This window comes from Eublepharis macularius, chromosome 6 (assembly GCF_028583425.1).
Source record: "Eublepharis macularius isolate TG4126 chromosome 6, MPM_Emac_v1.0, whole genome shotgun sequence".
Lineage (NCBI taxonomy): Eukaryota > Metazoa > Chordata > Lepidosauria > Squamata > Eublepharidae > Eublepharis > Eublepharis macularius.
Window position 1 is genome coordinate 45,173,723 of NC_072795.1, and position 14,309 is coordinate 45,188,031.

At 38.2% G+C, this 14,309-nt stretch overlaps 1 protein-coding gene across 2 annotated transcripts; it reads left to right on the forward strand.

Moving 5' to 3' along the window:
* Positions 1–6,275: 6,275 nt before the first annotated feature.
* On the forward strand, positions 6,276–12,583 carry SCG2 (secretogranin II). Of its 2 annotated transcripts, none has more exons than XM_054983349.1 (2): positions 6,276–6,345; positions 10,105–12,583. In XM_054983349.1, the coding sequence occupies exon 2, from the start codon at positions 10,118–10,120 to the stop codon at positions 11,957–11,959; it is 1,842 nt and encodes a 613-aa protein (XP_054839324.1). In that variant the 5' UTR covers positions 6,276–6,345; positions 10,105–10,117; the 3' UTR covers positions 11,960–12,583. The 2 variants fall into 2 exon arrangements, with proteins under 2 accessions (XP_054839324.1, XP_054839325.1); XM_054983350.1 differs by lacking the exon at positions 6,276–6,345 and adding an exon at positions 8,573–8,649.
* Positions 12,584–14,309: the final 1,726 nt, after the last annotated feature.

Consider the following 14,309-nt stretch of genomic DNA (forward strand, 5'->3'; position numbering starts at 1 on the left):
CCAGGAGTAAAGACCAGTCAGTCATAGCCCTTTGAGGATTCTAGGAACAAAAGGCTTTTCAGAACTCCTGTGAGTATTGAGCCCAACTTAATGCTTAGACCCAGGGGTTTTTTTGTGATGTTACTCACTGGTATTGAGCAGCAGCAGCAACTTTTTAAAGGGCTTTTCCAGGGGCTAAGGGGAGGAAAGGCCAATATGGCTATTCTTAGGGAATTATTGTCTAACCTGCTTAGATTTTTTGTTACATTTCCTTGATTAGCAAGAAGAACTCTGAACTTTGGCTGATGCTAACAAGGAGGCCCTTAGCCTTAAGCCATTTTTGCCCTATTCCTTGATTTATTTTTGGATGTCCAGAGACACTGGTACAAATAGTCCTTGCTAAGAGATTAAAATACAGGATTGGAGTATTTTACTGCCATGTAAATAGAATGGAGAGCTGCACGGAATTAACATTAGAAAAGAAGAGTGAAAAACACTGACATATTCCTTTGCTGTTGTTATTTGCACAGGAGTCATTGCTATTTACTTCTTTGGGTAAAAAATAAAGTATTATAGTCGGGGACATAACGGAGATAGCAGAAATGCTGCCCACCACTACTGAGTGGCTCAGCCAGCTGTCCTGGGCTATGCGACATATGGAGGTGTCCTTGGAGTACAGAGGACCACCGCCACTCCCACCCATTCCACGCATCAAACAGCAAATTCAAATCCAGCAGTGGATGAGTTGCTGAGACTTTTATCATGATCACACAGATCTGGCATTTCAATGTCGAAAACATGAAGGCAGAAAGATAGACAGAATTCATATTGCATAACAGACTTTTTCCCCCTTGCTGCAACAGTTTAACATAACCGCACCTCTTTAATTGGCATTGCTTATGACAACTTTGGATGTTCTAATAATAATAGTGACCTGAACTAACAAGATGAAAAGTGCTATAAAGCTTAGAGGCAATTCATATTTTATACCTGCTGCATCTGGGTGGTATATGTGTCCCCATACCTAGGCTTGCCAACCTCCAGGTGGTGGCTGGAGATCTCCTGGAATTACAACTGATCTCCAGGCGACAGAGATGAGTTCACCTGGAGAAAATGGAGGCTTTAAAGGGTGGACTGTATGGCATTATACCCTGCTGAGGTCCCTCCCCTCCCCAAATACTACATTCTTCAGGCAACAACCCCAAAATCTTCAGGAATTTCTCAACCTGGAGCTGGCAACCCTACCCATACCACATATACCAGGTATGTGTGCATGAAGGCGTTATCTGTACAATCTTTTGCCTTCAGATCAAAGATGATAAAAAGGTGACAGTACTGTGTAGTGGTGCATACTGCCAGAAAAAAGCCCTGTTCAAGCCATTGAGGTGCCAAATGACTCAAAGGTAGGGATGGAAATAGGAAGCTGATATGGGGAAGAAGAATAGGAAGAAGAAATGAAAAAAAAAGAGATTGTCATGAATTAGTGACCTTCCTTGTAGGTCTGTGTGTGTGTTTGTGTGTGTGTGTGCGAGAGAGAGAGAGAGAGAGAGAGAGAATACACACAGCAATAGCAGGGAGTTAAGAAGGCAGCTGGCATAATGATCACAAATGATGGGAGAATAAGATGATTTCGGCAGAGGCAACTGCAGGCTCATTTCCACCAATCCTTGTTGTGGGAGCCTCTCAGAAGAGAGCTGTCCATTTTGTGGTTCTCAGGCATCAAAACTGGGAGTTCCGAGATGCTTCCCAAACTATTTAAAGAAAGGGAAACTGAATTCTTTCTAAGAATGATACATTATGTTTAATTTTATTTCTTTAGAACTGCCTTTGTTCTTTAATGTGGTTTCAACAGGGCTACAGCCGGATCTCCTTGCTAGGTCTGGCTGACAGATGGGGCATCAAAGAAACAAACAGAATCCAGTGATTTCTGTATAATCAACTTTTATAATCCTGTTGCCAATCCCAAGTAGATATTTTAGTATTTATGAGCACTGTCAACAATGGATGAATATAGCCAATTACTTTCAGGAAGTACTTACCTATTTATACAAAAAGCCACTTTCGTTAGAGAAATCACATCTCTTGCCAAGTGTAGGTAGCCTGACTTGTCTACAGGTCTAAGGTAGGATGAGCCAGTGTCTCAGGCAGGACAGTACATCCACTGGCCCCAGCCTGGTCACAGCCCTGATGTACTGGTTCTAAGAGACCCTCTTACATAGTCATACAATGAAACTTGAAACAAAGGCTGTTATTTGTAACTGCTGGGCATTTAGGTCTGTCTGATTCCACGTCACGTCACTGTTAAGTGGGAAGACAAAGGGATGATATATGTTTCTTCTGTTCAGCTTGAGATGTTGCAAAGAGGGGCTTCTATAAAACCAAATTTAAAGCTTTGTCAGGGTCACATTTACAATGCCTTGTGCCTATTTAATTTCATAACATTTATTGAATCAGAAGGTAGATTCATCCCAGTGTTTGTATTTTATTCTGCAAAAGGTCAAAATTGTCAAGAAAGATGTATTTTGCAAGGGGAGTTGAGCACTTTTAACAGAAGTAAAACAGCCATTACGGAACAGGCAGGAAGCAGAAGGGTTGTAATAACTTTAACTCCAGCCATTCCAAAACAAAGAACTCACTGAATGTTGTAGCATGACCTGTGCAGCAAAATACATTTTTCCTCTCCTGAACAAGACATTTTGGATGTGAATAAGTTAAGATAGCTAGATATGGAGAAATGGCACGTGAAAAAAAGTATAGATTCTGGCTTGGATCCACTGGCATTTTCCACATGTGCCAGGAGTTCCGCCCATCTCACCTCATCTATGGGCTTCCTTCTATCCTGAGTTAGAAGCACAGTGCAAAACTTGACTCCATGGGAGATTTTCCATCAGTAGGATTTCTGTCCATAGAAATATTTCTAACATCAACCCCCTATGACAACCTGGATTTCTCACTGAAATCTGCTTCACTTTCTATCTCAGAATACAAGGAAATTCATCAAACTACAGATGTACAGAGAAAAGGCTTTATGGCCTATCTCCTATCACCAGGGATGACTCTTGTTTAAGAGCTCACCAGTTTGGTCCCATATGATTACTATTTGGGGGTGTTATTCCAAAGCTGGGCCTCCACAGATAACTCCAGGATGGATATCTGCATTAGACCTGGTTGCGGAAGCTGGTATCTGTATCTGGGATTCTCCAAACTAACTGATCACACCTAAGCTATTGTAAATGGAGTAGTATATTTCCCCCCCCCAATGGGGACCCAAAGCAGCTTACATCAGTCTTCCCTCCTCTACCCTGTCATTACAACAATCCTATGCAGTAGGTTAGAGACTGACACTCTAGCCAGTATAAATACCACACGGGCTTACCAATATTATTAAACCAAGATAACTAATTTAAGTTATTTGTATACATTATCATTTGACAAACTATTTATCAGATTGTTTAATATTGCTTCATGGGATTTAGATGAGTTTTACAGAGGGAGAAAGAGTACAAGGATACCCATCATCGCTTGCTTGAATGGTAACTACACGTTTATTTATTTAGTATTTTTTACAATCTCTAAGAATTCAAGGTAGCTTACAAAGCAATACCAAGTCATATGAACAAAACTAAAAGCGCATCTTGTTCATTCCCATCCTCTCTCAAGAAAAACCAACCTTTCATTAGCCCCCCCCCCCCATGAAGCCTCTTTGAAATGAAGCATTCTTGTAGGTCACATCGAAAATGGTCACTAATGGTACCTCTACAGGTGTTCTTGTCTGAGGTGACATGCACTAACCTGAGAGAAGTCATAATAAAGAGGCAAGATTTGTTCTACTAGGTATGAAGGACTTAGGCTATGAAGAACTTTAAAGGTGAGACCCATCACCTTGAATTGAGCCCAAATACAAATAGATAACCAGTGCAGAAGCCATAGTACAGGTTTATATGTGCCCAGCAGTTAATGCCAGAAACTGACTTGGCTGCTGTATTTTGTAACAGTGGAATCTTCAGGACATCTTCAGGGACAACGTCCCATACAGTGAGTTAAGATATGCCAAATTGAAGGTTATGGTAACAGATCTATATAACTAGGTTGCCAAAATCAAGATAGGGAGATAAGCTTGCTACAAATTGCAATTGGAAAAAGGTACTCCTAGCACTTAACTTTACTACTTTTAGTCCATGGGCCAAGAGCCTAAAGCTGACATATTGGTATCAGGTAAGGTGGCAAAACTTCTTCGTATTTTTATGAAAGGTGTATATGTATGCCTTATATTTTGATGTGATAACACATTCTGATTGGTTGCTTAAACTTTTTATGATGTCATCAAGATGGCTGAAGCCAATTTTTCTTACCTTTTCTAATTTGAGCTATAACTCATGGACCAAGTAACCATTTTGAATTTTAAAGCACTGTTGGAAAGCTAATAAATTCCTCTACAAATAACTAATACTAATAAAGCATATATCTATTACTGTTCTATGATATCAGCCATAAATCAAAGAAATATCTATTTCCCCCCACATTTTTATAAGGTTTACAGCATATGAGACTTTACCTCATCCAGATAGTCACCTGAAGTATATTAGACAATTGTAGCAAGACAATATTGGCTATCTGCCTACAATAAATGCTCCTGCAACTGAAATATCAACTGTTTATAAAGTCCCAAACTAGTCAGTTTCTGCAATTGTCCAAAATTACCTGTGTGTTTGAATACACACTTTATGCAAAAGTTGTAGAAATCTTATGGAAGAATCCAGAAAAGCATCCTATCGTAATTAGAATGTGTGTATTTCACACTGTATACGCTTTTTTGGCCATCACCAGTAAGCAGGCTGAAGATGCTGGACTGTGGGACTTGGGCATTGAGTCAGGCACAATTGCAAAACATTCAGTTCCTGGCGAAATAGATGGTCACAGATATAACCATGAAGTCAGATTTCACAAACTGGTTTATGAAGTGCACAAGCAATGAGCATGGCAGGGTTTCCAGTCATAGGTGAAGGACATTCATGGAGAAGAAATTGTGTATTTGGATGAAATAGTGAACAGCATAAGCAACCTTTGCCAAGATGCATGCACAGCTGCTGAAGGAAATCTTTGATGATCCATCACGTCCAAGGATTATAGAGCCCTTTGAAGACTACCATAATTACCTCAGATATGAAAATGGAAATCTGTCAGCATTTTGGTTATCCTGTCTGGATTTAGGAGAAATTCTTCTGGGCTTAATTAGAGCATCACAAGAAGGTGATTGGATGTGAGCATAACACATTTTGTCATAGGTAAAGAACCATGGGATTATTGCCATATACATCAAGTGCATATTCTGAAGAATTTAGTATTTAACCAGGGTTTTTTTCCTGGTACTACGTGCCAGTATGTAGTACTGGCACATCTTTCCACAGTACCAGCACTTCTTTTGGCTGGCACCCCCGAGGTGATGAGAACTGACACTTCTTTTTAGGGAGTGACTTCATGTCACAACAACCTGGTTCCAGTTAAATATGAACACCTTCAAAGTATTGAATATCTTGCTCCTCTTAAAATGCAAAACAAGGAAGAATCCAGCACCAGCCATTTGCCTCCTGAGCAGAATTATCTCAGGACAGCCAAACTGAAGTACTTTGCTTGCAGCTGAAGAGATGCTCTAACATGGGATACAGGAATGGGCAGGAAAGCGGTGGAGGGAATGTAGGAAGAAGTAGGCCTATTTTTTTAAACTTTATTTTATAGATTGTGGTGGCCATTGCTTTTCAATGACTTTCAGGCACTTATATCAACAAAGGCCAACATTTATCATTATGTTTATAAATTCAGGTTCATGAAATGGAAAAGACAAAGACAGAGTGTTTAACAGGGGTTGTAAATTTTAAAGGTAGTTTTGTATAGATTTCACAATGATTCCATTATGACTTCTCACTAAAATAACTTTTTAAAAAATCTAATAAATGTCATTGAAAATAACAGCAACAGTAAAATATTAAACAATACAAAGTAAGTGTTAATAGGGAAGTTTATAAACTGGCATGTGTCTGGAAGGTGTAATTATTCATTTTTCTAGGGAGAATTTCAGGGGCCATATAATTGCAACAAATGTAGTTCTCCTTAGTGGAAAGCAGGTGGCGTAAATGTACAAAGGAAACCTCTCAAAAACACCCCAAACTATGCTTTTTTATCAACACTTTAGTTGTGCTTTGTTGGTTTTTTTTTTTTTGCCTCGATCTGAGGTGACGTCAGTATGGCAGTGGAAAGTCAGGTGATGTACACTATAAGCAGAGGGAGCTGTCCTGGTGCTGAAAACACTCCACAAACTCGCTGCAGACAGATAACCAAGACCATGCTTTAGGTTGCTTCTGAACACAGGTAAGCAGATTAATTTTCTCCTGTATTGACTAAAGAAAGACCCAGTGCATATTTGCTCTGTTATCAGCTTCCAGTACAAAGCAACAAAATGAGATGATTTGGAAATGTCTGAAGTTGCAACCTGATGCACTTCAGTTAGCACAGTAACGATGTTTTGCCGAGCAGTTAAATCTTTCCTCCCCGTGTTATGACCTGATTATAGATATAAAAAAAAGAAGAGAAAAGAGAAGAGAATAAGAAAGCTACTGAGAAACTGAGGAAAATGCTGCTTCCACACAACAGCAATGCCAACAAATTACACAATGGCAACATAATGAAAGGGGATCTCAGCAATTGCTGTTGGTCTTTGCTCATTAGCAGCATGCATACTTGAAACATTACTCTTTCCAGCTAGCAACAGTGGAATTCATTTTTAAAATAAATCACTGGAAGAACTACACACACCTACATTTAATCTTAGTAACAGTTTGGTTTTCTCCAGGAAAAAAAATGAGACTTTTAAAGAAGCATATCTTCCCATTCCAGTAAGATTACAACTGTAAGTATTCAAGATGAAGACAGGTGCTTTGGATGACTGTATATTTCGTAGATAAAATTGTTACAGAAATGTCTCATAACTGATCAGATTTTATACATGAAAACCACAGTCAGACAGTCCACTGAAGATCATGAGAAATTTGCCATTTGGATCAATGGTGGTAGATTTCTATCCCATGATTTCTATGTCAGTTACCCACTAAGGGTGAAAGTGTTTTAGTATGTAAGTAAATTGAATGATAGAATCTGAGCACGAAGTGAATCCGCAGGAAGTAGTGAAGTGGAAAATAGTGCAGCTACCATGGAAACAATCCTTTAAATAGTCTCTCTTTATTCTTACTTGTTTAAATTAAAAGTACAGATAGAATTGAATCATATAACGGAGCACAGAAGCAAATTGCATTTTTTTCAATATTAATTTTCAGTCTTTTCTGTTTTCTGCATAAATGGAACTCCAGGAACTAGAAAAAGTAATTTGTGTTTAAAGGTACAAAGTTTTGTAATCCAGTATCACTGCAAGAAAAGACAGGATCAGTAACATGTCTAGAAACAAATGAAGAAAATAAACAATTTTAAGATGCTGTTCTTTATGGGTTAAAATCCTAGTCAGACCCTCCAATCAAATGTCTTCTGTATATATGCTGTGTAAGTTTAATTTGATATGCAAAGATTTCCTTTGTACAGTTCATGAGTACAAGAAATCTGCTTTTCTGAAATTTATTCAGGCATTGGTGAACGACAGGGCTGCAATTCCTGTAACCGCTGAATGATATTCTCCATTATTTAAAGGCATTTTAAAAGGAGACTCTGATCCAATGTTTTGAAGTGCTTTGGAATCAATGTTTTCTTCAGCATCCAGCACTGAGAATTAACAAATTATCAGGTAGAACATGGGATAATCAAAGTGCTCATTTATGGCATAGTTGGATGGGAATAAGGCAATTCAGTGGTACTGGATACTACTTTAATTACCTCAGTATGTGAAATTACTTCATACTGTGTTGGGGGATAAAAAACCCTACTTGCTTGAATGGCATGACAAATCCACTGTAATTTTCTACTCCAAGTGGGTGTGTGCTTATGTTGGGGATTTTTCTACTATATGAATCATTGGCATCACAAGGGAATGCACATTGTGCAAAGGAGAGGGTGGCAATCAATGGACTGGAAAAGGTGAATTAAGCAAAGATTGTTTTCTCTTGAATGTTGTTTTCATGTGTCGTGGGTTTTTTGTTAATTAAGAGAGTTCTTTGGAAATCTCAGATTTCCTTGGAGCTGGATGTCAATGGGGAAGATTTCCCTCTGATTGCCGTAATTTGACCACACACACACACACATGCAGACGCACACACAAACACACAATATGTATGTTTGTATGTGTGTTAGAGAGAGACCAAGACACACAGAGGGATGAAGACAGGGCAAATGAAATCTGACAGTATGATAGACCAAGCCATTATATTAGCTTTAATTTGGGCCAGTCTCAATATCTGATTTCAGTGTCCATGCTGTGTTTTGGAATATAAGAAACAGGAGGGAATGATAGTGCCCCTGAGTAAAAGCACAGTGATTTCCCTCCATCACTGAATGATTATAGTGAGTGCCCACATACCAAGTACTGAGATAAAACGATTCCTGTTCAGAAGCATTATTTTCAGTCAGACTAAGTTGAGTCCTGTTATCTTTTCCTAGAAATTCACCAGCCTTTCCAGGTCATATTCAGAAGCCACTCCCACAGTTGAGATGCTACTGGACACCTTAGAGGAAGTATACAAAACTCCAAATAAATTAATAAACGTCTGACCAATCATGTTTTTGTATTAGTTGCAATAATGATACCCAGTGTAGACTATATATACCTCTCTTTCCTTTGAAAACCTGTTTCAGAACAAGAACCTCTCTGCTTTCTTCCTCCTCAGTAACTGTGCAGATCATCTCTTTTTCTACTGTTGTTTTCCGTATCGATTGATCAGGTATCCTTGGGCTGGGGTATGGTAGCACAATATTAGATGCTTATTCTCAATAAATTAAAAGCACAATGGCTTGTCGGACTTACTCAGGCTGGGTCTAATACAAATGTTCAGTAACCTACAGTACGCTTATAAACACAATTCAGAAAGCAGACAGTTCCTTTAAAAAACCTTTTCTGCTATTCCACAAAGATGAGATATTGGTTTGCTGCCAACCAAATAATATGCCCACAGTGTTGCAAAAAGGTTCGTTTAAGCAATGGGTTGGAGCATATTAACTCAATACTGGCCAGTGCTTTGTCATAGAACCCTGCACAGATGCTTGTTTCGATCCCTAGAGGCTAAAAACATTTCTTCAGTAAAAAGGTATCATTTACATATTATTGTGAGTAGGATTTTCAAAAGGTCTATGTGCTTTGGTAAAATATTTCGAGAAATATTTTCATTGCTCATTGTGCCTATTAACTTTAAAAAAATAAAAGAAACAAGAAACAAGAACTGATAAACTTTCAACGAAGTCTTAAAGTAGCCTGATCATCTCCATTTCAGTAATCCAGTTCAATCTAATTCTTTACTGCAAAGCGATGCTTCTTTCAGCTGAGTGAATCAGCAGACCATAATGATCTGTAGCTTAGCTGTATGTGACACTGAAGACCAACAGTCAATAAGACCTTAGCTGAATAGGAATCACCAGATCCCACACAGGTTATATCCTTATTGATAAAATAATTTCAGTTTTGATCTGTTACCTATTTTCTCTCAGATTGCCAGGTACTTGTTACATTACATAGACATAGTCAGATTCTATGCCAAGGAAAAGTCAAATTCTGTACCAAGAATTTGCTAATTTTGTTTAAAAAAAGGAAAAAAATGAATACATATTTAGTTATTTTTCCATAAAAAATCATTTGCATGAAGTACTTTAGTTTCCATATTTGGTTCTTTACAGAATTTGGAATTGTTTTTGGCAAATGAATATATGAAACTGTTCTGCTAAGTGAGGCCATTGGTCCATCTAGATTAATATTGTCTACTCTAACTGGAAGCAGTGCTTCATGATTTCTGGAATAAAAAGGTCTTTCCCAACCCCTTCCAACCCATGATACTAGAACTGAATTCTTCTATGAGTAAAGCATATGCTTCTTATAGAGACATAGTTCTTTCCCAATGTCATAAAGTGTCTTCTGCTGTTTACACTTGAGTTTAGATGATGTCCTAACTTTGTGTTAATTCTCATTTTCTTTATTTTAAGGAACATTTGAAACATGGCCGATGCTAAAATCTCCTTGCTTGGAACAGCCTTGCTTTTTGCCCTTCTTTTTGCCCTAATCTGTTTTGCCAGTGCTGCTTCATTTCAACGTTACCAAAATATCCAGAAAGATCCAAATTACCTAGTGAAAAACTTGCAAAGGATCCCAAGCCCCGATATGATCAAAGCTCTGGAATATATCGAAAACCTTCGAAAACAAACTGGAAATGGAGAAACAAGTCCTGATTATAGCTCGTATCAAGGTCTTTATCAAAGTAAAGACCAGAATTACTTGCCAGATAATCTAAGGGAAACTTTGTCAGATGAGGAGTCACAATGGGTTAAGGCAATGTTGGAGGCTCTAAGGCAAGGAGAAAGAGACTCAAATGGTGCCCCAAAAGAAAATAAACTCTATGGCATGAATTCAGACAATGTCTTCCTAGATGGAATGACTGATGATTATGATGATCGTTCCTGGGCTGATACAAGGCACAAACATTCTAGGAAGCCACATACATATTTTGAAGAAAATTCAAGAGACAGTCCTTATAAACGGACAAATGAAATAGTGGAAGAACAGTACACGCCCCAAAGTCTTGCCACTTTAGAATCAGTATTTCAGGAGCTGGGGAAAATGATGGGACCAAGTAACTCCAAGAAAGAAAGGTTTGATGAAGAACAGAAACTGTATGCTGACGATGAAGACGATGCCTATAAAGGAAATAACATTGCTTATGAAGATGTGGTTGGAGGAGAGGACTGGAACCCAGTAGAGGAAAAAGTGGAAAGTCAAACCCAAGAAGAGATAAGAAACAGTAAAGAAGAAATTGAGAAAAATGAAGAGGAAATTGATGATGAAATGAAGAGAGCAGGCATCCTGGATGAAGCTGTGAAAAGCGAGAACAAAGATCAAACATCAGATGATGTTTCAAAGTTGATGGACTATTATTTGAAAAAGATGATGAACAGTGCTGGAAGTGACATCTTAAGAGCCAAGCAAAGTGAAGACAAGAGGGCAGTCAGGCTTTTAGGGAAGCCACTTGATCCTCAGACTATTTATCAGTTAATAGAAATATCAAGGAATTTACAAATTCCACCTGAGGATTTAATTGAGATGCTGAGAGCTGGAGATAAACATCCGAGTGAAAAGGAACAAGAGCCTGAACTCCCAGAAGACACAGATGAGATCCCTGAAACAAATGTAGACAATTCAGAAATATTCCAAAATAGGATGAACTCTTTAAATGGTTACAGAAAACAGAGGCTTAATTTTATGCCAGATAACTTGCCAGAAAACATCAACGTTGAAGATATCATAAACCTTTTAGGAACTGAAAATGTCAATAATCAGAAACCCTCTTATCTTGTGAATCAGCTCCACCAAGAAAATGGTTTGCCAAGAGTATCCTACATCCCTGGAAGATCTAAAGGACATCAGCTACCCAAAGCTTCTTGGTTTAGCCATTTGGAAAGACGACAAATGGAACAGGAAACTCTAAATGAAAAGGAAGAAGACTTAGCAGGCTACTTAGCTAAGATGCTATCGAAATATCCTGAAGTTATCAATACAGGTCAGGTGAAACAAATTCCACTCACAGTCTCCTCTGAGGATGACTTGCAAGAGGATGACCAGTTTGAACAAGCTATCAAAGAACACCTAAACCAACCGGGATCTCATGAATCAGACAAACTCAGCTCCTTCAACAAAAGGGTCTTTATGACCCCAGAGATTTATGACACACAAAACAGACCTTATATGGATGAGGATTTGCTAGCAAAGATTCTAGAATATCTAAACCAGGATGAGTCTGAAAATGGAAGAGATCACATTACCAAAAGGGCAATGGAAAATATGTAGTTGACCACATATTATTTATCTTCATTGTGTTTACTTCTACCTTGATTCATTTGTGATTTAATTTTCTTAAACTATTCAGGGGCATGTTCAGACATTACACTTAGCACCTTTACACACTTGTGGGACTTCTTCTGGCACTTGCATTTTCATGAGTGATATAAAAGGTGAAACAAGTCCTTGTAGACCTCAGCCAGCTGTTATCTCTAACATACATATTAGGATATCAAAGAGAGACTTCCACAGCAGAGATTGAAAGCTCCTGGTAGTTTTGTTGGATTTCTCTTGCAAATGAACATGCCCAAAGTATTCCTGCAGGGGAAAATATGGCCCAGTTCAATGTCTGAACTGGTCCTAATAGTAGATGATTTGACATTTTAACAGTCTGTGTAAACTCCTCTGAGCTGTTCTATTGTTTATGAGTATCTTTAAATGTTCTAAATCTTGGGTCAAATAACAAATTGCTTCAATTCTTTTAAGAAACAGATTTATGAAATAAAATGAAACAGTAAAAGAGTAGGATAAATCATGATCCAAGTTGAGCAACAACTCTTAAAATGAGGCTTTTTAAAATTAATTGAAATATTTTGTTATTGTCTGTAGTGTTTTTGTGGAGTACTGAATAAAAATAAAGCATTATATATATATATATAAATATAAATATAGTTTTATTTATAAAGCTTTTTCTATCCCGTGTTTTACTGTTGATGAATAAATATTATTTCTGGACAATAGACTGTGTTTTGCTTTGAATTTCTTGCAGAGTACCTTGTTAGTCTCCAGTAGTAAGAGGAGTGTATACCTGCGTGTGTTTACATACGACTAAATTCTACCGAGTTCAGTTATTACTGTGTCAAATAAGTGTGCATTGGATTGGAGCCAACCAGGTAGGTTCAGATGCTGTGGGAGAAATCTTAAGCAGGTCTATCTAGAAGTAAAGTTCCATTTTATTTACTCCCAGGAAAGTGTTCTTAAGATGGCAACCTTTATTAGATAAGCTTCCTGGGATGAAACTATACAAACTTTGGATATTTGCTAAGTTCTTCTGCAGTTTCTTTTATAGTCTTGAGTTCTTTTCCTGTAGAAGTTGGTCCAGTACAATGTGTCTGTTGACTTTATTTAAACTTATATTCCTACCTCATTTCAGGCAGTGTACTTAAGGCCAGGTTTCTCATTGTCTTCAGTGAGAGGGACTTCTAACTTCTAAATACTTCAACCACAATCTCAAGATCAATATAACAGACTTATGGGTACATATTGTGCTATCTGCATAGTTTTCTTTAGCTGCCTCATCCACGTCAGCAGAGAAAGGCAATTGAACTGTATCCAGTTGAATTCAAAGCAAAACACAGACTTTATGGAACTTGATTCTTCCTCCCAAGGTGGTCTACCAATATCATGTTCCTGAGGGTTGGATGACCACTGGGAACAAAATTTCATGGGGTAAAAAGGGCATGTGGCTCTGACCTGGATAGCTCAGGTGAGCCTGATCTCATCAGATTTCAGAAGCTAAGCAGAGTTGGCCTTTGTTAGTAATTGGATGGGAGACCTCCAATGAACACCAGGGTTGACTAGGGTTGCAAAGGCAGGAAATGGCAACAACCTCTCTTAGTGTCTTGCCATGAAACCCCCACCAGGGTCACCATAAGTCAGCTATGACTTGAGGGCACTGTCCACACACCTAAAGGGTAGGTGTAGCCAACAGAAATCGCTGCTCCCTCTTCAGAAAACTTAAGTGTCCTTAAATATTTGTTACTGCATGAATGAATACAGGCCACTGTATCTGTTGGGTTTCCAGAGAAGAAAACCCTAAATACATGTGCACAGGATAACTTTTGGCATTGCAGTCATTTGTCTGGATCAAGGTTGCTTTCATATCTGCAATGGTTTTTCTATCCATTTTAATGTACAAAGCAGGTGTGTATGTGATTGCTTTGTTCAGTTTGAGGTGCAGAATAAGTGAGGCATTCTATACATACGTGTGTGCATATGTATCTCTGAATCAAGATTATGTAGTGAGCTTAAAAAAATTGGCGGAACTTTGTTCTGAGTAATGGTTTGGATCCAGTTACTCTTTTCTGCGTGAAGAGTCTTTGTCCAATTAAAGAAGCCAGACAGAAAGCTTTTCTATGCTTGAGCAAGAAGGAACTTTCAGCAGAAGACATTTGTAGGATCCAACCCAATTTCCTGAAGATCAGAGTGTTCCTTGACATAGGTTAACAGGTCTCTTAGGCTGAGGCTGCATTTGTACCAAATCAAAGCTTTTTTAAAAACTATGTCTTTCCTCTTAATAATTTATTTTTCCTGTTATTTTATGAGAAGAGGAGAATTCTAGTTTTCCAGAGACACTGAA